General features: G+C 41.7%; 1 protein-coding gene across 1 annotated transcript; it reads right to left on the bottom strand.

Annotated features, from left to right (window-relative positions):
- Window positions 1-13,211: 13,211 nt before the first annotated feature.
- On the bottom strand, window positions 13,212-25,672 carry HSD17B11 (hydroxysteroid 17-beta dehydrogenase 11). Its single transcript, XM_009676524.2, has 7 exons — window positions 25,032-25,672; window positions 20,726-20,833; window positions 19,964-20,095; window positions 18,145-18,251; window positions 16,690-16,827; window positions 16,279-16,395; window positions 13,212-14,483 (listed from the first exon to the last, which is right to left on the bottom strand). Exons 1-7 carry the CDS (start codon window positions 25,239-25,241, stop codon window positions 14,402-14,404), a joined length of 894 nt encoding a protein of 297 aa, XP_009674819.1. The 5' UTR covers window positions 25,242-25,672; the 3' UTR covers window positions 13,212-14,401.
- Between the last annotated feature and the right edge of the window lie 150 nt (window positions 25,673-25,822).

Here is a 25,822-nt window from a genome sequence, read left to right on the forward strand (position 1 = left end):
TCATCTCTGTGATTTAAGGGCTATTTCAAATTGAAAGAGACAATAAATTAAAATATAGATTCTTAAAACTGGGCTTTATTGTCATGTATCTGTCTGCTGTCTATTTTTAAACACATCTTGTACCCATGATTAATGATAATGAGCTAAGAAATAGTTTTCATCTGTGTCCAGTCAGGCAGAAGATACAGACCCTTAACCAAGCAGGGATACTTTGAGAACAGGAACATCCTCCGATAATGAATTTAAAAGTATTACTACTCCCTGATAGTAACTATTCTCATAAATATGATGAGGTATATAAGTAAAGAACCAACTGTAAATGCTTAAATAACTGATTTTCCCTGTGATACTTTTTGGGGGAAAAATAAGGTTCACCTGGTCCAAAAAGAGAAATTATGACTCTGCAGCTCAGATGTAGGACCTTAGAATGGGTGAAAAAGATCTTTGGGTGTTGAGTGACTGCTGCATTGTGTGCCAAGCTCAGCTAAATCAATGTGTGTCACATGTGCCTGTTGGATTAGATGCTATAGGAGCAGAAACACCTACCTTGAGGAGGCTCCAGCTTGAGACTGAAATGCCAGATTGTTCTATCTTGCCAAGAAAGTGTCATGCACAGAGTTCAGGTTTGCACTGTGTTGCTCAGTATCATCCAGAGAGCCATGTGTTAGTTGCAGAATGAAAAACAATCCCTTTCCCAACCATAATACTGCAGGGTGGCACTAGTACAGCTGTACCACTGCCAGGACGCAAGCTAGCAGGCAGGCTTCGGTTATGTATGCAAAACAGCCCTTTCTGAGTGCATTTGAGTTGTTACTGAGATAGCTCAGATATTGCACAGTGTAGGTATAATCTAAAACCACCTTTAGGGTAGTTAGAGAAGTTTTGAGGACTGTGCTTTAGAACCTGGCTGCCTGGAACTCCTATTACGTAGATAGGACTTCTTGAAGATCCATGCTTCAAGTAGCTTGAGTATGGAGCAGCCAGAGTTTCATGACTTCTGAGGCTGCAGATCTGAGGCACTCTTGTGTGTGGCAGGGCAAGTTTGCAACTATCCACAGCTTTAAAAAGAACTGCCTGAAAAATCTGTGTTGCTGTTTTCTCACATACGGGTCTGGGGTATGCATGGACTTACATCATCCTGCCAAAGGAGAACACAGCCTCTGGCTTGTGTATGCTACTGCTCTGTCCTTTTTATCCGTTCACTGTCGCTGAGGAGAGACAGCATGAAGTGAGCTACAGCCACTCTTGCCACTAAGTTGGTCACTGGGTAAGCATTTGGATTAAGAACAAACATAGTCCATGTGAGTCAGAAATTCTTTATCTGTAAAAGAAACATATAAACAGTGAGCATAAAATACTTTTACAAAATATTGTATTTCAAATGATTCTCAACCACTGCTCATTACTAACGTGTGCATCTATTATAAGTAACAGATATAAAAGGCTTATTCTTAACAAAGTATCTCCGTACTCTACTAAGGCCTCTACTTAAGATACTCACTTGAATCCCAGGAGCAACATAGCTGTATTAGCTGGCACTCTGCCTGTGTTAATTAATGCTGTTAATATCAGACTTTTTCCGCTGTTACATTCTTTGTTCTTGTGAAGACGTACATTTTGCTCATCTGCAGTAGGATGCACTTACTGCACTTGCACTCTTTAAAAATTCCTAAAATGACGTCTACAAAATTCCTCCCACTATATAATGCTACGGCAGTATTTGTTACTAGTGGTTCTTATCACAGTAAATGAGTAGTAGCGATTAATTTGCATTTCAGTGGTATTCCCAATCTGTGTGTACAGTACAGACAGACAGGGAAAGGCAGTGCCTTCTGGAAAGGTGTACAAAGTTTAGAATAATCAAGAATGGGCTGCAAAGTAATCATAGCAAGCAAGTCTGTTATGTAAGTCTTATTTTCATTTTGATTATGTAGGAAAGCAGAGATCCTGATGTGTCCTATAGCCTGCTAGCTGTGTGCCCAAGAGAGCTGAGCTTCCTTGGTCAAACCCAGGAAACCAGACTAGAGGGCTGTCATAAAACTGGCCAGTATGTATAAAATTAAGAGCCTTTGTGTAGCAAGATCTATGTTGTGATATATCCAAGAGTAAATATTTTTTTTCATGCTAGTGCTAACATATTTGGTCTTGGTGGCTTCATTAAGAAAAAATACTAAAAATTATTTCAGATCAAACAAAATGTTTTTATTTGTTTTTCTTTCCCTTTTTACTCCTTACAGTTAAACTTAGCTCATTGTTTTTCCTCCAAAATGCTTCCCACATATTTTGGCTGAAAGTATTCATTGAATTCACAGGAACTGCAATGTAGCTCGGCATGACCAAAAAGGGTATTTCTAAGGAAATAAACCACTTGTCTAACATGTTTTATCTTTTTTTTTTTAATATATATATATAATTTATTACTTTGTTGGCTGTGAATCATAAATTAGCCTCCTATCGAACAAGCTTATAAAAATCCACTTGGAGTTGTGCACATGTTTAAAAGGGGTCTTGCTATCATTTTATGTTGAAAAGAGAGGAAAGTGGAAGTGGAAATGTGCCACTAATAAAATGTTTAGCTGTGCAGATAAGACTGATAATTAGTCTATGCAGCAGAAACTGCTGTTGACAGCTTGCCTCTGCTATAAGGGCTTTGTGAGTTGAGCTCCAAATCAATAATTTTTTCTCCTGTTTTTTATTAGCAGAGGAACTTGAATCTTCTCCTCTTCTGACTGCCAGGTCAGTATAATTTCAATGCATCTGCACAGATCTATATCACTAGATAAGCGTACAATGCAGACTACAGTTTAGCTCAAATCTGTGTAACATTACAAGCAGTACTTCTGTAATATATTGCAGGCCAGATTATTAAAAGAAAAGCAGCAGCATTTTATCATCAAAACTGAGTAGTCATCGAAAGATTTATGAAAGTTCCTATTCAGGGTTTTTTTTTTTTTTTTCCACTAGGGATTCACTTGTGCTCAGCAAATTGGTAGGCACCAGTGAACATCAGTGCCTGGAACACCTTTATATAAAAATGAAATGACTTTTTTCAAAGCATTATTTCTGAGATATGAATGTGTCTTCTTGTTGTAGCATCCATTTAACTGGAATGTTCCTTGAAAGATTTTGATGGTGGTGTTTCGGAAAACGATCAGCTACCAGCTGTGAACATTAAAAGGCTGAGACCCTAGAGGGGAAATAGTTTGCATAAAAGTATGCTTTATTCTGGCTTTATGCTTACCTGGCTTTTTGGATAAATGTAAACTTGCACATACTTTAGCAGAGGTTTTTGCAGTGAGGCTGAGGTACCCTGAGGGGTGGGCTCAAACTGAGGCAGAAGTAGAGAATGCAAGAGACGTGCTTGGAAAAGAGCAAAGTGCACAGGCAAATACCGGATGGAGAATGAAGGAATTTGTGAGGTTTAGGGTACCAAAAATTAGTTTCAGAATGGAATTTTGCTGACAGGTTTGCAACCCTGTGAACATCCAGTGATCCCAGGTCCTGAATTGCAATTGAATGGTTCAAAATAGCCTTTTCATTGAACTACTAGAAGTGAAAGTCAGCACCTGCCCTAATAAAGGACATGTGAGCATAGCTGTACATTTTGATTGACATTAGAGCCACTGACGTGACCACGGGTTATATCCAGAACTTTTTCATAGCTGAGACTGCTACCATCTTTATTTTTTTTCACCTGAGGATGAGATGTTTTGGAGCCCTGATAGTCTCCCTACAGTCCCATGAGATCACTGCAGCCCTTTTCTAAATATTTTTACACATGGCGTGCCAGCAAACACACTTCTGATGTATGGCAGGAGAAGAAAGCATGCCACAACTGGAGTGTTTTGTCTTGGCTCAGCTGTAAAAGAAAATGCTCTGACTTCTCAAATAGGAGGGTTATTTATTCTGTTTTAATAACATTCTTACAATCTAAAATGAAATCTTTGTTTCCACTGAAATTAATAGGAATTTTGCCACTGGTTAAACTTGGCCTGATACTGTGTGTTGAACTCTTAAAGCATATCTTGTCCAAGAACCCAGACCTGTGTAATGCTGTGATTTCTAAGATGACTGTTTTTTCTCAGGAATAAGGTCAATCAGCAAAATTCTGGAAGTTCTTAAAAGCTAGCTGAAGCAAGCAGTCTGTGCAAAAAAAAGAGTTGGTCTTCCTTTTTCCAGCAGTAGCATTCATGTCTTTTTGGACACAAGAGGACTCACTCGGACAGAATGAACTGGGCAGGGTTTTTTCCTTTCCTCTGTGATCAGCTCCAACAGAAGAAGGATGATGCTTACAAAGGCTTGATGAGGGGCAGCCATCTTTCAATGTACATACATATATGTGTATATGTGTGTATTTATGATTTTATATATGTGTTTATGACTCAGTAGCTAGAAGGATGTTAGGTGTAATACACTGAATGTATTCACAGCAAGTCTAGGCAGTACATGAGGGTACTAAGTTACCAAGACTATTTGACTTTATTATCTTCCCACTGGTCAGATACTGTTTCAGTTACTGCTTGTGGCAATCTGCCCTCAACTCATTTACTGATAAGATTCAACTTCACTTTTAAAAATATATAAAACCTGTAATTAGATACAGCTTTAAAATATGCTGGGACCAAGCATGTCTTTAATTAGGATATCTGCTCACTAGTAAAATGGACATCATCTGCTCATCATATCTATCCTAATGTCACTGTGACAGTTTGTGACAAGGGATGTCCCGAGCTGTCTGGTTTTATGCACCACTGTGCAATGGCATCAGTCTAACTGTTAGTATTGGAGGGTTCCAGAGGAGGCAGGAGATAGAGGGGTTCCTTGTGAGGCTTATTGAGGCTGCCAAGATAGAGCAAGGTGCTTTCCTACCTTTAGGAGCTTGGTTAATTAAAAGAAAAACAGCTCTATGCTTTATTAGGAGAAGGACTTACCCAGCAGTGGCATTCTGCAGGGCAAGAGGCTGATTCCAGAAGCTAACCAGGAAAGTGTGTAGAGACCTTCTAGCAGTGATCACCTCGTGCTGATCCAGCAACTATAACCCCTTTAACCAAAGCAAAGAAAAAAAATTTTTGTATCATTTATCTAATACTAAAACTAGACTCCTTAAAGAGTAAATGAAGGATTCCTAAATGAGTTCTAGGCTTTGCTTAGTTTCAGCCTAGAGGCTGCAGCAGTGACTGCATAACTCTTCTCCTTAAACGCACGTGACCTCTCCATCTGTACATGTAGTTCACCAAAATTTTCATCTACTTGCAAGCAGGAAATCATGGCTTTTGCCAGGTGGTCTAGTTTTCTGACAAGAAACACAGTTTGTGATGTTTCTTTTAACATTCTGCGTAGGCTTCAAGAACTTTGGAAAAATGCTGCTGAGCCTTTCTCCAAAGCAGTAATCACAGGCTTTGCTTGTGGGACAGATGAGGTTGCAGTGTTGTGGGGAGCTTTCATCTATGCTGTTAAAAATTCAGCAAGACTGGATATGACTGAGATGAGATGAAACCACTCAGAGATTTCTGAAAATTTTACCTGTGATTACAGAGATGGTAATTATTAATGGTAAAACTGGTTGTTCTTTCCTCTAATAATGAGCCTCTCAGAAATTTAAGACACATCAGGGCTGTATACATAGCTGACAAGTGGAACCTGTCACTGCTGCTTTCTCGTTTTATTTGGCTTTGATTCTGATACTCTGTAGGCTTCCATGTGAGCAGCAGGCTAACAGTACTTAGCTAAAAGCTGTACCACCAGAAATGTGCCATGATACCGTGGCTATCGCAGGATTCATTTTGGATGGCCATATGGCAGTCCTAATAGCTTACATTAAACCTGTGCATCCAGAAATCAGTAAGATGATCTCATAAGGGACTCTTAGGATGGAAATGACAGTATTTTGACCTGAAAATGTTGTGAAAAAAAAGTTCTTGCTCCCTGTACGTGGTGACTTTGACATTGTTATGGGGTGCTTGGGACTGTCCTGTATCACAGGGCTTGTTCTGGGTTTGGGGATTTGATGAGGACTGAGGACTGGAAATAGGAAGCATAAACCTTAGACAATAGGCACAAGAAACAACGTTGTGAGAAAGGAGGGTGAGCTAGTATTTGGCCTTAGGTACATGATATGCTCTGCAATAATCAGAGCTGTATGCTTGTTCTTCTCTTGTCGCTAGGCCGAGCAGCTTAGCTCCCTGTCATGGAGGCTAACGCTGCCTGCAGGGTACCCCAGTCTGAAGGAGCAAAAGGCCAGTTACAGCAGAATATGTACTATGCTGGAAGGCCCAGGTTTACATCCTAGTAAATTGGGTGATCATATCTGTAATCTCTAGTACTCACTTATTTACTATAGATTCAAATTCAATGGATTTTATTCCCCTCTGGGGCACAAAGTCATAACAGAAGCACCTGGGAAAGGCTATGATTATAGATCTAGCTTGCCCTAGGATAATTTAAATGGTCCTAGTTTTAAAACTTGTGGCTGCTGGATACAGCCTGTTCTCTCAGTCCGAGGAGAAGTGGCACAGCACTTGGATCCATGTGGGTAAACTTCCATTCCTCCTCCAAAACAGATGGTCTATCCACAATGCCTGCCAGGCAGCACTCTACCTGGGGGTTGTACTGCCCCATGCTATGCCTGAGCACTTGCTGGCACACCAGACCATGGGCCAGACTATGTCAGAAAGCATACTAACAATTCAGCAATATAGATGACAGTGTAACAGTGCTTGAGGGTGGTTTCTGGCCCAGTCAGTTCACAAAAGCAAATATAGTCTTTGGTGTCAATGTTTCTCTTTCTTTCTTACCCTGCTGGGAAACAGCATCTCTGTCAGCTAGCAGGGTGATCACAGAGGCAGCACTGCAGGGTGGCTGCAGCAGCTCTGTGAATCCATTGCACACCTGATACATAAATCTCAGAAGGGTCCTCGCAATCTTGTTCTGCCTTCAAGTGAGCAGCTGCAAGAGCTGGGGAGGGAGCTCCAGAGATTTCTAACCAATGTCCCACTGCTTTGGCAGCATAGTTATTCATCTCATCTGTGGGAGACTGAGATGACGCCGGCAGAGAGATTCAAAGCTAGGCATTTCTTACTCTTCTCTCGGAACTTCTTTCTGTTCTTAATTAACACATCAGTGGTTCAGCCAGACTCTAATTCTACGGCTCAGTGGTGCTGTCATTTTCCTGGCACGTGGCTGCAGTCAGTATTCTGGTTGAAGAGAAGGGAAAGCAGAGAAGCACCTACTCTAAAAGGAGAGAGAGAGAGAGAGAGAGAGAGCACAGAAGACTACACTTATCTGACTCATAAGTTCCCTAATCAAGAATTTGAAATATCAGTCTTCTAGTTTTGGACCTTGCTGCAAATGGATAGTTGAGTTTTGATCACATATACTCTGGCAAGGTACCCATAGCTACCAGATTTTGGGATAAGCTGCAACTGTATTGTCTCTTATGGCCAGGAAGAGAAACTAGGAGCCTGGAAGGCTCGATGGTTTGATTCTCTGATCACTGGGTGTTCAGGATACTAAGGTTTACATCCTTGCTTTTACGTTTGTTTCTTTATGCCAAGCAGAACAGTTGCAGCTGTAGGCGACGTGCAAAGGAACCAGGACTACGTTTATAATAGCATGTAAGCTTTGTTGTCTGGAAAATTCCTCTTGGCCCAGAGAGACTGAACTAGATCCAGCAAAGCAGGACTGAACGCAGATCTCCCTTTCCTTCGGTAAGTGTCCTGAGAAAGAGGCTCTGCAGGAGTGTGCGCTCTCTCTCACTCCCTAGACAGATATGTTGTTCTTATTTCATAGTGCCACCATCAGAATCTGAGTCGCTCTAAGGTCTCTCAGGTAATAGTTGGCACAAGAGAGAACAAATTTCTTACCTGATTTTTTCTCCTGGAGCCAGTCTGAAAGGAGGGTGTACTCATCAAGATTTTGACTTGTCTGTCCCAGGGATCTTTTTGAGCATCTTCCTCTGGAGTAATTTGACTATACTGTGCAAATTGCCTTCCTTCAGGCAAGAGCTCAAACTATGAAATAATGGGAATGCTAAGGGCTTGAACCAGGAGAAGCAAAGCTAGGAGAAGAGTTAGAAATGTTTTCCAGCAATACAGGAGACAAATGTCAAATACCTAGGAGTATGTGAAGTACTGATTTAGCCTCTAGGCTCCAGTGTCTCAGGCAAACATTTCTGCCAATGTACTGCTCTCTCTGACTGTGCTGTTGAAACATCTCTTTTTTTGTATCACCTAACTCCTCACTAGATAAGAATGCATGCAAGTTAACATAATGAAGAAGCCCAAGAGAAGTGCTCTTAATTTGCTGTCTCAGAGCCCAAGACTTGCATTTCTGCTTCCATTAACACTCTGTTATTATTGGTATCACAGCGTTTTGGATGACCAGGGGCCGAGATCCTAGAGCGATCAGCCTTAAGTGTATAAGGCAAATTGCAGCCCTATTCTTTCTTTCCCTTCCTCAGCTACAGCAATTCTGTTTATAAAGCAAAAAGTCCCAAGCTGGGAGCATGTCCTTTACCATACCCTGAATGACTTACTACATAGAAGTTATACAACCAGAAGAGAAATCCATTTTTTGTGCCAGTTAGACTTAGCAGCAGAAACTTCTACCTGTTACCACCTAACAGGAAATGGAGCTGGATGAAAAGGGCTCTGCACTTTCTGGAGAATCTCAGTTTGCAGAACATATGCTCAGGACAGCAGGATGGATTATATTAGAAGCTTGTTCTACCTGTCCATAATGTGGCAGCAGTTTCAAGCCTCACTCGGAAGTAAGGCTAGCCAGTAAATGCCTGCTAAGTTAGGGATTGCACAGGTAGACAAGAAGATAATCTGTGCTCTGAAGAGTTATTTGACCAATGTTTTACCCCATGTTGTTCTTTTGTACCACGTGCCTAGTTTATAGAGAAACTGTACAGACTACCTGGCAGCACTTAATATATCTTGTTTGCTAGAACACTTAAAACAGTAACACAAATTGCTGCTGGTATCACAGAATCACAGAATCGTTTAGGTTGGATGGGACCTCTGGAGATCATCTAGTCCAACCTCCCTGTTCAAGCAGGGTCACCTAGAGCATATTGCCCAGGATCACATCCAGACGGGTTTTGAATAGCTCCAGCGAAGGAGACTCCACCACCTCTCTGGGCAACCTGTTCCAATGCTCTGTCACCCTCACAGTGAAGAAGTTTTTCCTCAGGTTCAGACGGAACTTCCTGTGGTTCAGTTTCTGCCCACTGCCTCTTGTCCTGTTGCTGGGCACCACGGAGAAGAGGCTGGCCTCATCCTCTTGACACTCCCCCTTCAGATACTTGTACACGTTGATGAGATCCCCTCTCAATCTTCTCTTCTCCAGGCTCAACAGGCCCAGCTCTTGCAGTCTTTCTTCATAGGAGAGATGCTCCAGCCCTCTAATCATCTTGGTAGCCCTCCGCTGGACTCTCTCCAGGAGTGCCATGTCTCTCTTGTACTGGGGAGCCCAGAACTGGGCCCAGCACTCCAGGTGAGGCCTCAGCAGGGCCGAGGAGAGGGGCAGGATCACCTCCCTCGACCTGCTGGCAACACTCTGCCTAATGCAGCCCAGGAGACCATTGGCCTTCTTGGCCACAAGGGCACACTGCTGGCTCATGTTTAACTTGTTGTCCACCAGCACTCCCAGGTCCTTCTCGGCAGAGCTACTTTCCAGCAGGTCAACCCCCAGCCTGTACTGGTGCATGGGATTATTTCTGTCTAGGTGCAGGACCTTGCACTTGCCTTTGTTGAACTTCAGGAGGTTCCTCTCCGCCCACCTCTCCAGCCTGTCCAGGTCCCTCTGAATGGCAGCACAGTCTTCTGGTGTGTTAGCCTCTCCTCCCAGTTTAGTACCATCAGCAAACTTGCGGAGGGTGCACTCTGTCCCTTCCTCCAGGTCATGGATGAATACATTGAACAAGACTGGACCCAGGACCGACCCCTGGGGGACACCGCTAGCCACAGGCCTCCCACTTGACTCTGCGCCATTCACCACAACCCTCTGAGCTCGGCCATCCGGCCAGTTCTCGATCCACCTCACTGTCCACTCGTCTAGCCCACACTTCCTGAGCTTACCTAGGAGGATGTGATGGGAGACAGTGTCAAAAGCCTTGCGGAAGTCCAGAAAGACAACATCCACTGCTCTGCCCTCATCTACCCAGCCAGTCATTCCGTCATAGAAGGCTATCAGATTGGTCAAGCATCATTTCCCTTTGGTGAAGCCATGCTGACTACTCCTGATCACCTTCTTGTCCTCCAGATGCTTAGTGAGGACCTCCAGGAGGAGCTGTTCCATCACCTTTCCAGGCATGGAGGGGAGACTGACAGGCCTGCAGTTTCCTGGCTCCTCCTTCTTGCCCTTTTTGAAGACTGGCGTGACACTGGCTTTCTTCCAGTCCTCAGGCACCTCTCCTGATCTCCAGGACCTTTCCAAGAGGACGGAGAGTGGCCTAGCGATAACATCCGCCAGCTCCCTCAGCACTCGTGGGTGCATCCCATCGAGGCCCATGGATTTGTGTGATGTCAGATTTGCCCAAATGATCTCTAACCTGATCCTCCTCCACCAAGGGAGAGTCTTCCTTTCTCCAGCCTTCCTCTCTTGTCTCCAAGGTCTGGAATTCCTCAGGACTGGCCTTAGCAGTGAAGACGGAAGCAAAGGCAGCATTCAATAACTCTGCCTTCTCTGTATCCTTCGTCACCAGGGCACCCGCCCCATTCAGCGGCGGGCCCACGTTTTCCCTAGTCTTCCTTTTGCTAGTGATGTATTGGAAGAAGGCCTTCTTGTTGTCCTTGACGTCCCTTGCCAGATTTCATTCCAACTGGGCCTTAGCCTTCCTCGTCGCATCCCTGCACACCCTGTATTCCTCCCAAGTGGCCTGTCCCCTTTTCCACATTCTGTACACTTCCTTCTTCTGCTGGAGTTTGGCCAGGAGTTCCTTGCTCATCCATGCAGGTCTCCTGCCCACTTTGCTGGACTTCTTCCTCAGAGGGATGCACTGCTCTTGAGCCTGGAGGAAGTGACGCTTGAATATTAACCAGCTTTCTCGGACCCCTCTTCCTTCTAGGGCCCTACCCCATGACAGTCCCCTAAGTAGGTCCCTCAAGAGGCCAAAGTCAGCTCTCCTGAAGTCCAGCGTTGCAATCCTACTCATTGCCCTGCTCCCTCCTCGCAGGATCCTCAACTCCACCATCTCACGGTCACTGCAGCCAAGGCTGCCCCCAACCTTCACCTCTCCAACTAGACCTTCTTTGTTCGTTAGCACAAGGTCTAGCATTGCACCTCTCCTCGTCGGCGTCTCCACCACCTGGGTCAAGAAATTATCCTCAGTGCTCTGCAGGAACCTCTTTGACTGTTTGTGCCTAGCTGTGCTGTCTTCCCAACAGATGTCAGGGTGGTTGAAGTCTCCCATGAGAACCAGGGCCTGTGATCGTGAGGCTACTTCCAGCTGTCGGTAGAAGGCCTCATCGATGACTTCCTCCTGGTCAGGTGGCCTGTAGTAGACCCCCACAACAGTGTCACCCATGTTACCCTGCCCTTTAATCCTTACCCATAGGCTCTCAACTTGCTCTTCCATCCACCCCGTATGCGAGCCCTGAGTTTGCCAACAGGCTGTAATTGCCCTAACAAGCCTGCAGTGGCCTGTTATTGCCATGACTAGCACTCCCCACTCCCCCAGGTTTGGCTGCCAGTGTTCAGCTGATACGGTGCAGCTGTAACCTGGGATCAGCCTGCTGGGAAAACTGAATCAGAACTGTGTAGGCTGGAAGGGACCTTTGCGGGGTTTAACCTCCTGCTCAGAGCAGGTCCTGTTATAGCAGGTAGCTCAGGACAGTTAGGTGGTGAGAAAGAGTTTCCTCAGGGACGTTCACCCATGCACCCTCTGCCCACTGGCCTGGGACCTGCATTTAGCTCCAGCCCTTACCTGTGCCTGGGCTGTGCTGTAGACATGCCCGTGACTAGCCTTGTACCTGGCTGATCAGGTCCGTGCCTTGCTGATGTAACGTCCTGGCTTGACCTTGGACCAGCCTTGTCACTGTGGACTGGTCTGGTGATCGGTAGACTGGCTGACCCTGGTTACCATCACAAGACCTGCTCTGTTCTCCTTGTTTGGGAACCGTGGGGCAGTGCCCTGTCGGTGAGATGCCTGCCTTGCCGTAACCCTCAGCTCCTGGCTTGCCTTCTTGGGCAGCGCATCCCCAGTCCTGCTGCTCCCTGGCACCTGGAAGGGGAAGAGCAGGTATGGGAAGGTAAAGACCAGAATACTACAAGAATGTTATTGGTAAGGCATCTTGAAGATGATCTTGTTTCTTTCTGTCTTGTTCTCCAACCAGGTACAAATGAATGGGACCAGCTTTTCAGAGTAGAATACTTTCATTCTGGTGTATGCTGTACAGACGTAGAAGCCCTAGGAACTTCAGTGGGATTATTTCCCTTCTCTAAAAAGGATTATGTTGGTTCTTTTAGCTGCCAATTTCTGTAATACTGAAAAGGTCCCCCCCCAGCAAACACACCCACTGGATGTGCGTGAAGGCCTTCCAGTCTAAGTATATCCTTGCCATTTCCTTTAATACACGAGTTTGCCTTGTGAGCAGTTTAGCAGATAAATTACAGATTTATATTAGGTTGGATTATTTGCATTGTAATATAAGAACAATAACATTCCTACTCTTTGTTTCTGCGCTCTTATAGAATAATCCAATTTTATAGCATGTATGAAATGAGGTAAGACACCCAGTGATTTGTAGAGGAATACTACACTGATTTCACAGGAAGGTGTTTTAAAGATTTCTGGGAATTATAGACAAGTAATTTGATAAATTGTTCCAATAAAACATAGCTAAATTTAAGTGAAGTTAGTGTTTGAGATCACCTGAAATCAACTCATAGGATACTTCAAAAATTGTAGTAAAAATGCAGTTCTATAGCTGAACAGTTTCTGATGAATTACCAGAAAAGAAAGTTTTGGATAGATCTTCTGACCACCCAGCCATCTTCCTACTGCCTATAACCATAACATGATCTGCTAACATTTTCATCTATGTTTTAACCGGCTTTTTTTCTACGGGAAAAAAAAAAACAGTATTTACTCATTTTCCTGCCTCCCTCTGGTGTCTACTTTCTGCTCTCAAGGCTCAATAAATGGGAGAAAGCTTAAACGGCTGCAGCTGTTAAGTGAATATCTACAGCTTTTTATCACCAATCAATCACAGCATCTGCATTTTATTTATTGTTGAAATACATATCCTGCTGAATCTTACAGCAAAGCCACAGCTCCACACTCCTAGTAGCAGACTTATCTCAATTGCAAGGATCCAAGTTGCAATGGCTTCTGTCTGGCAAAGCTCCAAACTTTTTTTTCTAGTTTCAGTTTCAGCTCAGGGTTGCATAAATTAGAGTAAGTGCATGTGCGTGTGTGTGTGTGTGTGTGTGTGTGTGTGCGCGCGCGCGCGCGCATGCGTGTGTGCATGCACGCCGGTGCACCCTCCCTCCCCAATTTTTTTTGAACTGAATTGATTCTCTTCATTTTGAAAAAGTAGTCTTCTGGATTGGGTGGAGATGATGGGGGACAAAAAAAAATACTTTAGTTGCCCTTCTCTTGAGCTATTTTCAGTTGCATCCTCTACTGTCCTTAATGGGAGCTCCTGGGAGACTGATGCTGATACAAGGAAAAGGTGTATTACCTGACATCACACCATTTGGTATACCTAGAACTACACTGAATTATACCTCTGGAACATGATTATGAGTTTAACTGATAAGAGAAACCATCAAATTAAAGAAATCTATTTATTCTGCATAAGTCATGCCAACTGTGGTAATGCATAATTGATAATTAATGTAATTTCATAACATCTGATTCAAAGGCTACGTTACTTCAGGTACTCACTATGAAAGCACATGACATTGTGAGTGTGAATTAGAACCTTTGGAAACTTAAAATGATAAATTTAGGTGATAAATGACAAATAAAATGATAAATTTAGCATGGTTTTGCTCACTGACGAGTCCTGATTAACATAGCGTCAGGCAATCCCCTCGCACTCATGTGGACAGCCATGCTGACAAAAATGAAGTTTGCGGGAATTTCTAATCTGTCTCAGTGCTTGGAGAGAAAGGCAATATTAAGTACAGCCAAAACTGTGCTTTTCACCTTTTGAGCTGCATCTCTGCTTTGTTAACATGGCATATTATACGGGTCTGTTCCTGCTGCAGATACTGGCTATAGTATGCTATAGTATGCTATAGTATGCTATAGTATGCTTTAGGTGTGCTAGAAGATGGCAGCTGGGAAGTATTTGTCTTACATTTTGCTCTAAATCAAAATAACTGAACTAGAATCAGCACTTATTCTATTTTCACTAATGAAATTGTAAAAGGAGAACCAATTCCATTCTCACTGTTTGTTTCTAACAACTGCATCAAACTTAATAGAATTCATTTTTTTCAGAACTCCCAAGGCGCGTTCTGGAAACAACCTGAAAGAGATAATAAGATGAAATTAAATCTATGATAAAAATCTGAAATTATGGAAAAAGCCGCAGCACAGGTGAGAGAAGAGCTGGTCTAAGAGCAGAACATACACATACATATTGATTCTCTTAAGACTTAAAACTAGGAATATTTCCAAAGACTATACATAGACCTCAAATCCTTTTCTGGATTTAGCTTGGATCCCTTCACAACCTTCCTCCTTTCATTAAGATTCCAAGGATATTTACTGGGCAGGATTTTGGCTGCAATGCTGCTAAAGGATCAAGGATGGTTTAATATTGAACAGAGACACGTGTGTAACGAGTGTTTTCCTGCTTTGACAAGGAGCAAGCGGACAAAATGATCTGATGGTAATTATATGAGCGACATGAGATGTAGTTTCCTCTCTGAGGATTTTCCTCTTTCTATCATGAATTTTTCCTATTTGTTCCCCCAACCCAAATTAAAATATATATATTTTTAAAAGTTGGTATCTAAAGGACTTTGATAGCTTTAGGTTTGAATTCTCTATGCTTCCTCCAAGCATTCAGTGTGTCCCTTGGAGATGCAAAAAAACCCTTATTAAATAATAACTTTTTCCTTTATCTGGTGTCTAGTAAACCTCGTAACTCACACTGCCACCACAGTGCACTTTTTAGTATATTGGCTCACTTGATTTATAATATGGTATAGCCTTTATTTCCAAGCTTAAGAGCTTAAAAATGAGGTGGGAATTAATTTTGCTTTTTCTTTGCTTTCAAAACTTTTTTGGTTAATTCAGAATAATAATAATAAAAAAAAACTACAAAGCACCTCAACAAAAGAAATGGCATTATATTGAGACTATGTAATATTTTTAGTGAAGTTAGACCCAAGTTTGCCACCTTATATAAAAAGGTTATTACTAAGTGTTTCTTCAGACACTGTACAAGTTAACTGAAAAGTTAAATTAGTTGTTCTGATATGAATTCTAGATTTTGAACCTGAGCTCTGGCGAAAACACTATCTCAGTAGAGCAGCTACACTGGCTATTAAAAAGGTGTGTGAGAGGAGAAAACTTGCTTCACAGGGCTGAAAGAAGTGCTGGAGCCTTTTTTAAAGATACCGTCCCAGCCACTGTGACCTAGATCATCTGATGCTGAGACGAGGAAAGGAAAACTGATACGCAGCAGCTCCACAGGTCTTTCTGAAACTTCGCTGGGGCTGCTAGTTCAGATAAACTCTTCTCTGAGGTAGATGGGAAATACATAATTGTTAAGAAAAATGCATTCTCTTCTTCTCCCTCTCTTTCCCTGTCAGACTCCCACCCTTATTGTTCACTACTACAGAGTTACTTTGAAAAAGTGAACCATAATGAACTAAAATAAGACTCAACAAAATCTTTCTGTGTATAAAATCTACTGGTGTCATTGGAAAGAACCACTGTTCTATTTCATTGCCTTGTGACTTGTTCTTCTCATGTACTAACATATTTCAGATGGTATGTTGTTTAAAAAATTAAAAATTTCTCCTATATGCACTATCAAGTGAAGAAAGGTATACCGGTGTCAAATACTGAATAAGTATAATAATCTAAGGTGAATGTTTACTTCTGGGGCCTGGAAATAAATCCTATACAAGGAGATTCTTATGCTCACAAACCCGATCTTTTACTACTATGAGAGGAAAATGCAGTCTCTCCTACAAAAAAGCTTGAAATCTGAGGCTTGAAATGAATTTTTACACTTACAAATTTGTACACTTGGATGTAGTTATCTAGGATATGTTTTTAGTCATAGTTTTTTTTTTTTTGCTACTCACTTTTCAAAAAATAATGCAATTCTTAGATTTGATGGAACAAAAATCATTTTCTGATTGGTCAGTATTCCCTCCATCAGTTTGTTCACAACTTCTTCAATCTCCAAAACATTTCCAAGCCTAAAATGAAAGGAAAAACGTGCATTTAAGAGCCACAATAGTAAAACATGGTGTGTGGGGGGGGGAGAAGGGCAGTGGAACATGAAGGCTCATGAACACAGGTAGTTCAAATACAACTACTATGTGGATTAAGTGACTGTGCAGATTTTCTTTAATCAATTGTATATACAAATTTATCTCAATTTTTATATACTCAGTTTGAGTACCAGATCTAAAGGAGGGACAAATACGTAATACATTGATTCAAAGAAGCAAAGGCAAAGGCTTGAAATTTTTCTTCTATTGCAACATTACCTTGTACTTGGATTTTTCACAAAGCCAGTGTTTACAAAAACTGGACAAAGACAAGATGTTTTTATTCCATCCTTCCCCAGTGTAGACAGCTCCTCTGTTAGAGCTTTATGAAATCCAACTGCAGCAAACTTGCTTGAACTGCAGGGGAAAAAAAAAAGCACAAATGCGAAGGCAGGAATACTGTTTCTAACTGTATGCCAACTAAACTAACTGAAAGATCACAGCAATACTGATTGGTTGGGCAAAAAGAAGTCATTCATTTGAGAGACGTGGAAGGGACTAATTCTAACTTTGCCTATGCCACAGTAGGGTTCTGAGTTAGATATTGCTGCTTAGGAAAGAAATTATGGAAATGGGGTGGATACTTCTTTCAAAAAGTTGGCTCAGTAGTAAACAGGCAGATGAATGTTAGGAGTTCTTAGAAAAGAAGTAAATATGCATGAGTCTGTGGAGTTTGCCTTTCTCGAATACCAGGTGCAGTTTCTATTTTACAAGGTGAGCCTGATATGTCTATAAGTTCTCACTATGGGAAAAAAAAACTGAAGATGAAATTCAGGATAAGTCTGTAAAATTAAGAAGTGTGTGGACAGTAGAAATAGAGAACTATCTACTGTTTATTGTAACACAAGGAAGCATCATGTGACAGTCGCAGGCAAGTTTTACAGTAAAGAACCATTGTGCATACAGCACTGAGGAACTCATTGCCACAGAAATTTGTGGAAGCCAACAAAATAAATCATCAGCTACAAAAGAAAGTAGAATCAGAGAGATGTTTATTTCATACTATTAAATTTGAGCTTATAATCCAGGTAAAACCCTGGCTCAGGAGTTATCAAGTTGCCATCAATGGCTATAGGGGATGGAACATATTACAAGAAAGACTGTTCCACCCTGAACCACTACAACAGAGGGCTAGACAAACTTTTAATCTGATCCAGTATGTCTGTTCTTATGCCCATATAACACAAATTTTTTCAGTGTTTCATGTGCTTCTAGTGGATACAGGCTATGTATCAATCGCTGAGTTGGTCAGTTAGGTTGCTAACAGCACCCAACTTTAAATGTTATTCTTGGATTTTTTTAAGGGAAGGCTTTATAAGAAGGGAACTTAGAACTTGACCGTGCATAGACAGAAACTGTATGATAAAAGTGAAAGGTGCAGTCTGGCTTCTCAAAGTCAAGCATATGCACTTTCTAAATATTGAAGAAAAATATGAATTTTAATTAGTTGATTTGTCACATCATTATTCCTCCATAGAAGGATCGCTCCTGATTCAATCAGCAAATCAGTTGGTACCTCTATGCATACTTACAGGCTGGGCTTTTTTTTTCCCTTAGCACCATCTTTTGGAAGCACTTTTTTAAGTTGGAAGATTATCTCTGTTATGCTATGTTTGTTGATGGGGAAGACACATGTAAAAAAAGTGAAGGGGATTGAGTTTTAGAGTCACTTACCAGTAAGCCAGCATGAACGATGTCACAGTATGACCTGCTGCTGAAGCCACTGTGATGATATGGCCATAGTTGTTGTTCATCATTGTTGGCAGAAAAGCTTTTGTTGTCTTGCAAGTATAAAAAAAGGCAGAAATGGCGGGGAGAGAGAACATTTTCTTAGGCATATTCCACACCAATTATTTATATCTAAATGATTAATGTTATCAATAATGGCATGTGTTCGTTTAGAACATAAGAAATTAGATTTTTCAGTTGCTGCACCCTATGATATGCCTCTAAGATTGGTACCATGTAAGATTTTGAGAAACACAGATACTACCTTTTCCTAATTTCAGCTGGTACAATTTGTAACCTATTAAAAAAAAAAAAAACCCGATGTTTCAGGGAAGGAGAATGTAAGCATAATCTGATGCTCATGTTTTTCCTATGGTGTTTTTTAGGTTTCAGTCGTCAGCAGAAATGCTGTCAGTGTCTCACACAAGCATGTACAATAAAATTCTTGTCACTATGTAGCATCTCTTTTCTTCCATTGCAAACAAAAAGTCTTTACTACCTTTACCCCTTTATTTCTGTAGTCCCTGCTAAAATCTTCCCCCCACCCCATCCCTGGGATTAGCTGTTGTTGTGCCAAGGACCCAAGCTGGCCCAGCTCTGATACGGCTCAGCTGCATAACCTTGACTCAAGACTGCTCAGAAAGAGCTGTGAGAAAAACTGCAAAGAGATAAGAAAGGTAACAATAACATAGGCAGGACTGTGACATCGGTATCAGTTCAGGAATCCAAGAGGGAAAACACTGATACAGAAAGATATACAATCCTACAGGCAGACAACCCAGGGAGACTAGTCGGGCTGGTGGGTGCAGTCGGGGATGAGTGCAGTCTCATGGGCCGTGGGGTTGAGCTGCCAGAGCCACGAGTGTCATCGGAGCCAGGGAGCTGCACCCAAGAGCTGTGAGGCCAACCCTGTTCTGCCCAACCTGCACCTGCCTGGCCAGCAGAGACCCTTTCAGAGGCACGCACCACCCAGCCATCTTTTGTGTATGTGAGCCAATAAAGAATTCTTCTGTTGTTTTTAAGCTGTCTAGATCCTGCTTACAGATTCTCTGTGCCTGGCTAAAGGTGCAAACTGACCCAAAAGGGGACCGTGATACACCTTCAGAACGGACCAACCTGTGTTGCAAATAAGGCTGTCACTGGTTGGCTAATACAGAAAGAAAGAATGGAAAAACTAGACAAAGCTCAGAACAGCAAGAAGTTAATTAGCAGTCTCCAAACAGTCAAATGAGATGGGTGTTTAATGTTTTTTTCATATTATGCACAAGGAGGGAATCAGGAAGTGCCAAATTTAAAAAATGTAATTATACAAATACGTCATGTTCACTGCTTTCAGAGGCATATATGCAGCTGTGCACAATTAAATCTGATAACAGCTAGACGATACGCCTGTATAATAATAAAACGTTAGGGAATAACTCCTATCAAGCAACGCAAGAATTTAAGGTTCCTGTAATATTATCTCACACATTTGAGAATTCCGAGTGTATTAAATGTTTGACCTAACATGGGCACAGTGGTACTGGAGGGGAAGGGCATGTAAATGAACTGCACAAGCTTTTAAATGTAGAATAGGGTTCACCTGCTTCTCATTTATAGCATACTTAGCAACTTGCTTTTTTATTTAGTACTTCACCTGTGCTATATACAACAGAAAGATAATTTCATAGCACATCAATTATTTTAAAATAATTGTTAGTCTAAATTTATATCCTTAATACTATACACACAAAAATTAAGATACCAACATGCTAGTGACCCTTACCCAGAAATGAGCAAGAATGTTCACTTCAAACATTTTTTCAATTTCTTGATCCTGAGTTGAGAGCAGGTCTGCAGCTGTAATCACACCAGCGTTATTCACCAAGATGGAGACATCGCCAATGTCCTTTTTCACCTTTTTAACAGAGAGAACATAAAGATGCTGCTCATTTATTATCAAAAAATGCAAAGATTACTAAAGTAGCTCTGTAATTAATTTTAGATTTAGAATTGTTTCTTGGGGAGAGCAAGATCATACTAAGTATCCACATTTGGCAGGAATTACACGGTATAATGAAATCTGTTGTAGCTCTGATGTTCTGCTGTTAATTAATCCCAGTATTTATAGCCTTCTACACACTATCCACAGACAAAGTATGCTCTTTGAAGTCACATTCAGTACTATGAACACACAGAATGTTTTGAGCCAGTTGACTTATACTCTCAAATTCAAAATTATTCAAAAGTCCTCGGTGCTCTCTGTATGCTGTACAGGACAGTAAAAGGAACAAGTTCTTTCAGGCTTTTAAAGTCTGAAGAACAAACTCTGAAAAAGGCATGATATGCAGCGGACTTACAAAAGAGGATGAGCCTGGCTGCAATATGTGAAGTGCTACATCACACTTTGTACAGAAAGCAGCAAAAAGGGGTATGATTTCAAGAACTCGAATGATTTGAGAGATATACCTCATGTTTTGTTTTCCAGACTGTTCTGAAAATCAAGCATGTTTGGGTAAACCTTACAATATGTACCTATCACCCTTACCTTTTCTGCAGTACTGTAGATTTCCTCCTTTTTACTGCAGTCCACCACAAAGGCATGAACGGTGGCTCCCAGCCTTTTGCATTCTGCTGCTGTGCTCTCAAGACCATGCTGTGAGAGGAAAAAAGAAAGATGGACTTGCTCAACTGTACCTTGACCACATTTTGTCCTTTGACCATCACTACAGACAAGTTAGAGGCTAAAGATGTATCCAGATTGTGTAACTGTTTTTATCCACTTAGCATTCAGGGTTACCCAGAGAAAGGAATGTAGCCTGGCTCGTTAGAAGGACTAGTATTCTGACCTTAAACTAGTGACTTACATAGACTGACTGCTAGAAAGGGAATGCAGAGATACGAGTGACTTTGCCTTGGTTAAAGCACATTTACCCAGGCTATACAAAGGGAGCAATTACTTTTAAAGCACAGCAGGCAGACAGCATGACTGTAAGCAGAGCTCTTAAAACACAAGTCTAGATTACACCTCTGAGATATAAAAAATTGGGCCTACATTTTTCAATATTGACTGGTTGTGAGAAGAGAGGTGTGCGCCATGGCACACAAATGTAGACAGACATTTCACATGAGAACAGTAGTTGACAAAGATGCAACAGAGCTCTTAAGATGGGTTCGTGGACGTTGCCTGTCCAGAACAAAGGACTGAAAGTGTGATTCCAGTGGAAGGTCAGAGCCCAGGGACTACTCCCTGGAAACAAGTATGATTTTTTTTCTTGCTCTGAATAAAAAGTATAAAACGTCTGTCTTCTTAGTTCTTTTTTATTATTTTATTTTAAGCCCTGTCCTTTCCATCCCTTTAAAAAGTAATTCAGTTTCTGAGTGGATTTTCTCCATAGTCCCGCCCCTGAAGAGAGAGCATCCCCATTCTTAGAAAAGAAAAAAAGGCTCAAACATTTTCAGTCAAAAACATCTTAGACCATTTTACTACAAAAGACCAGAGAAAAAAGTTCACTAGTGTTTTAGGGCAAAAAAGCTTAATTTGAAGAGAGGTGATGAATCTCTAAACTGGGGTTGCAGCTGAAGTAAATGCGCTGCAAACAGAGCCATTGCTTAGAGGGACCTGAGAGGTTTGCATTTCTGTTCCAAGTGTCCCTTCTGTACATAGGACAACAGGTCAGAGGCCTTACCTAGATTGCTCTAGACAAAACTGTTCACTGTAGCATACGAAATACTATATTTTAAGAGAGCTCTTCCAGTCCTGGGCGTGTTTGTGCTTTTGAATTATGTTGTTTCAGGTATCCAAGAATCAATACCCACCTGCCCTAACAGCCTAGTGACTGCTCCACTGTATAGCTTCAGTAATTTAAAGGTGTTGAGTGAGATATGAGTTAGAAGAGGATGTGGCTGAAAATAATACTTAAGTTGGCCACTTTTATGCATAGTTTCACAGCCCAAACATGTATGTTCCCCTGGTTGCAACTTATCAGGAAGAGTGACACACAGATTGCAGTTCCTCTGCAGCTAGTAGGAATTCAGCCAAGAACTACTGGGCTAAATGCTATCAGCTCAAAAGGCAGGTTTAAAAACATGAACGGTCTACTTGACTGTGTTTTGTTTTTATGGAATCAGGTTTATCTCAGAAACACCTATAAAACTGAGAACTGCAGGTTTAGGTGCAAGGCTATGAAGTTAGAAAAATATTTGTGCAAACATATATTACCCATTAGATGAGAAAACCGTGCTGATAGATTATAATGGCTTTTGCAAAGGAACAACAGAACTTCCACGTTCATAAAAGATGCTGGTTTTACAGATTTTTAGCTGGGAGAACTTGTTATGCCACATGTGGAGCAGGCTACCCCTATTGCTGTGGCTATACAATCCAAAGTGCAGAGGAGCTATGACCTTGTATTTGGACAGTACTGTGCATAGCAAAATAGTGTAATTAGTTTTCTCAAAACTGACAATGCTCATGGTCACGATAACATATCCATCATCTCTCAGTAATACCATATAACATCTGCTCAGTTCCCAAAAAAATTTAAGGTCTTTTATGTTGTAGGATTTTTTTTTAGTTGCCAGTGCAGTTATCTCAGATGGTAAACATGACATCAATCATACTCTAGGTTACAGGTTAACTGGAATTAATAATATTATGCCATTAGAACTAATTCTGTCCTGAGTCACAAGCTGGAACAAAAGTTCATTCACAGAGCTAGGTTAGGAACAGGCACACATTTTGGTCTTGAACTCTTTCCTATTTCAGTCTAAAGGAATTTATTTCACCTGACTTACTGGTGCGTTGTCTAACTAGAACAACTAAATACACAGATTTTTCTATTGATGTTTGCCACCCGTTTTGGCTGCAGTCAGGAATTTCAGAGCTGCTAAACAAATAAAAAGATACTATTTGCATGCAGCTACATTGCTCTGCATTGGTGTGTTTTAGGCATTTCATCATTCAGACAAACATTTTGGAGATAAACTTGGCTGGAAATGGCTAAACAATTTTGTGCTACACTGAATAACAGACTGAAATGATTCAAGCAGGCCGGAGGCACAATTACAAGTCCCAAAACCAACTCAAGCATTTCCTAAAGCCTTTATAACAATGCAGCACGTTGGAAGTAGAAGGGAATTTGCTGTTATCTGTGTCTGAAGGTGACAGAAAGTCACATGACTTGGGAATAGTGAAGTGACAAGACCCAGATAACAAATGGCCTGCGATATCTGCTTATTTGACAAAAGTTATACAGGACCCTAGGGTGGGTGTCTCTAACTGTCCCACCTCAGCACCCAGCTGCTGCTTAAGGTTCATGGCATCTGGGAATGAAGGCTTTTCCAAGTAAGTTTCCTACGAGGCTTGAGCAAGGAAGCAAGTCTCACAGCGCCCTAACTCATACAGAATAACACCCCTCATAAAATGCAGTTCTTTTATTTTTTTTAATGTGATCACTAGAGCGGAAGTGGAACTTGTGAAGATGCCCACATTTTACATTAAAATGAAAGAAATAATTAGCCTATATTTCAGCCTCAAAGCAGGATCAACAGGGTCAAACTGTTTATGACCTTCCACATCATCTATCATTTATTTAAAATGTTCTAAAGACCTCCAGGATACACTGCCTACTTTGGCAATGTATTTCAGTGTCTACTTATCATCACCATTAGAATATTTTTCCTAGTACCAAAGCTAAACCTCCCTTGCTACAAATTTAAACTTATTTATTCCCCTCGCATTCCAGTGAACATGGATAACATTCTGTTGTGCAGCAGCCTTTCATATGTAGGAAGACTGGTGTAATGCCTCTCCCCCCTTGAGTCTTTATTTCTTGAGGTTAAAAGAAAAGAAAGAAAGAAATCACAATCTTAAAGATTTCCATCATGGCTCAGGTTCTGTTATGTTGTGTTCCTTCTCTTGCATCTTTTTTGAAGAACATGGAAGTGATGCCCAAATATGGGCATGCTACTTTAAGTATGGTCTTATCTGTAACGGACGGCACAAAAGAACACTGAAAATTTTACAGTTTTCTTATTTACATATCCCACTATCATGCTTTCTTTCTTTCCCCCACCCCCAGCATCAGGTTGACATCATGAACTCATCTTCAGTTTCTCATCCACTGTGTCAGAAACCTTTTCTGTGCACTGCTGTCTAGCCACTCGTTCCCTCTCTGTACAGTTGTTGATTACTGTTATATTGAGTACTATGTCTTTATTCTTACCGAACAACATTCTGTGTATTTTATCTATCCAGTCTCCATTTGTTAAGATAATTTTCATATCTAATCAAATAATCTAAAATGAGAGTTTGGTCTAGTGTAAAAATTAACAAGGGCATGTCTACAACATACAACAGCACCAAAAGGCTGTTGGCGCAAACCAATTCAGTTCAGCACAATGATACACGCTGGCATGTTGTTCTTCCAGCAACATATGCAAAATATATAGGATTAGAGAAATGGCAGGGCAGAACCTGTCCTACCCTCCTGTAGAAACACTCTTCTGTTTTCAGTTTCTTTTCCTGCCAGCTGGAACAGCAGTTCTACCAGCCTCTTCCTGATCACTGTGCCTCTCAGTTGGAGGTATTCTTTGAAAAGCTGAACAAGGAACCATACTGATTAACCATGGGCTCTCGATTAAACCATGGGAATCAGACACCTACGTCCTTTTCAAAGGACGTAGCGTCAAAGCTTTGCTCACTCAGCGTACCAGTTAGTGCCCTGACCCGTAAGCAGATGTAAGTGGACATAGTAGGTGGAGATTTGTATGCGACTACTGAAAACTTTCCTGTCTGTTTAACAATAGTAGTTTCAGGGCTTAGTGAATAAAGACATGAATGTTAACCTTACCTTGTTGATGTCCCACAGAACCAGTCTGCTTTGACGCTTGGCAAACTCACAGGCAGTAGCTCTCCCTATTCCATGGCCAGCACCAGTAATCAGAACAATCTCTCCACAGACCAATTTTCTCTTCACAGGAATGAAAAGTTTCAAAAAAGCTTCTAAGTAGGAGTAGCTTAGTACTGCTAAAAACAGCAGAAATTCCAGAAACAGATTCATTTTTCTTCTACAAATCTTTCTATTACCTGGCTGAACTTTAATCTCTTCTTTTGATAATGATGTGAGTTGTTGATTTACCAGCAGCCAGTAGTAGTCCTCCACTGACAATATCAGCAGTAAGTAAGTGTCAACGACAAGTGCAAAAAAAAAAAAAAAAAAGTCTCTCAGTTTTAAAGGATTAACAAACTACTTTGTAACAAACCCTTTTCATGGCAGAGAAGCCCAAAAGATAAACGCCGGCCCTAAGCACTAAAGTGTGACCAAGAAAGCACAGCCTCTGTAGGACTTTTAGGCGAGGGGAATGGCTTGATTTTTTTTTTATATGCCTGGCAATACATTATACAAGTTGGCAAACGAGGGTGCTGGGGCCATTCCCCTTGGGCGGCCCGCCCCGTCAGGGGAGCTCCCCGCCCCCACCGCCGCCAGGGGGCGCGCCCGCCCCGTCCGATGACGCCCCTCCCCTTCGGTCCCGTGGGTCACGGGCCTGGGCTCCCGCCCCGGCGGGCGCGTCGCCTGCCCTGCCGCCAGCCTCTCCTGCTCGTTTTGGCACCACCCCCCCCCAACCCCTTGAAACGCGGCGA

This window comes from Struthio camelus, chromosome 4 (assembly GCF_040807025.1).
Source record: "Struthio camelus isolate bStrCam1 chromosome 4, bStrCam1.hap1, whole genome shotgun sequence".
In the NCBI taxonomy this organism is placed as follows: domain Eukaryota; kingdom Metazoa; phylum Chordata; class Aves; order Struthioniformes; family Struthionidae; genus Struthio; species Struthio camelus.

What these genes read in the sequence shown, in the direction of transcription:
- HSD17B11 (XM_009676524.2), bottom strand. Translation starts at nt 25,241, where the DNA reads ATGAATCTGTTTCTGGAATTTCTGCTGTTTTTAGCAGTACTAAGCTAC. An exon ending in TCGTTCATGCTGGCTTACTG is followed by an intron (nt 16,828 to 18,144) that starts GTAAGTGACTCT and finishes TTTCCCCTGCAG; the next exon opens with TTCAAGCAAGTTTGCTGCAG. An exon ending in ATTGCATTATTTTTTGAAAA is followed by an intron (nt 14,484 to 16,278) that starts GTGAGTAGCAAA and finishes TATCTCTTTCAG; the next exon opens with GTTGTTTCCAGAACGCGCCT.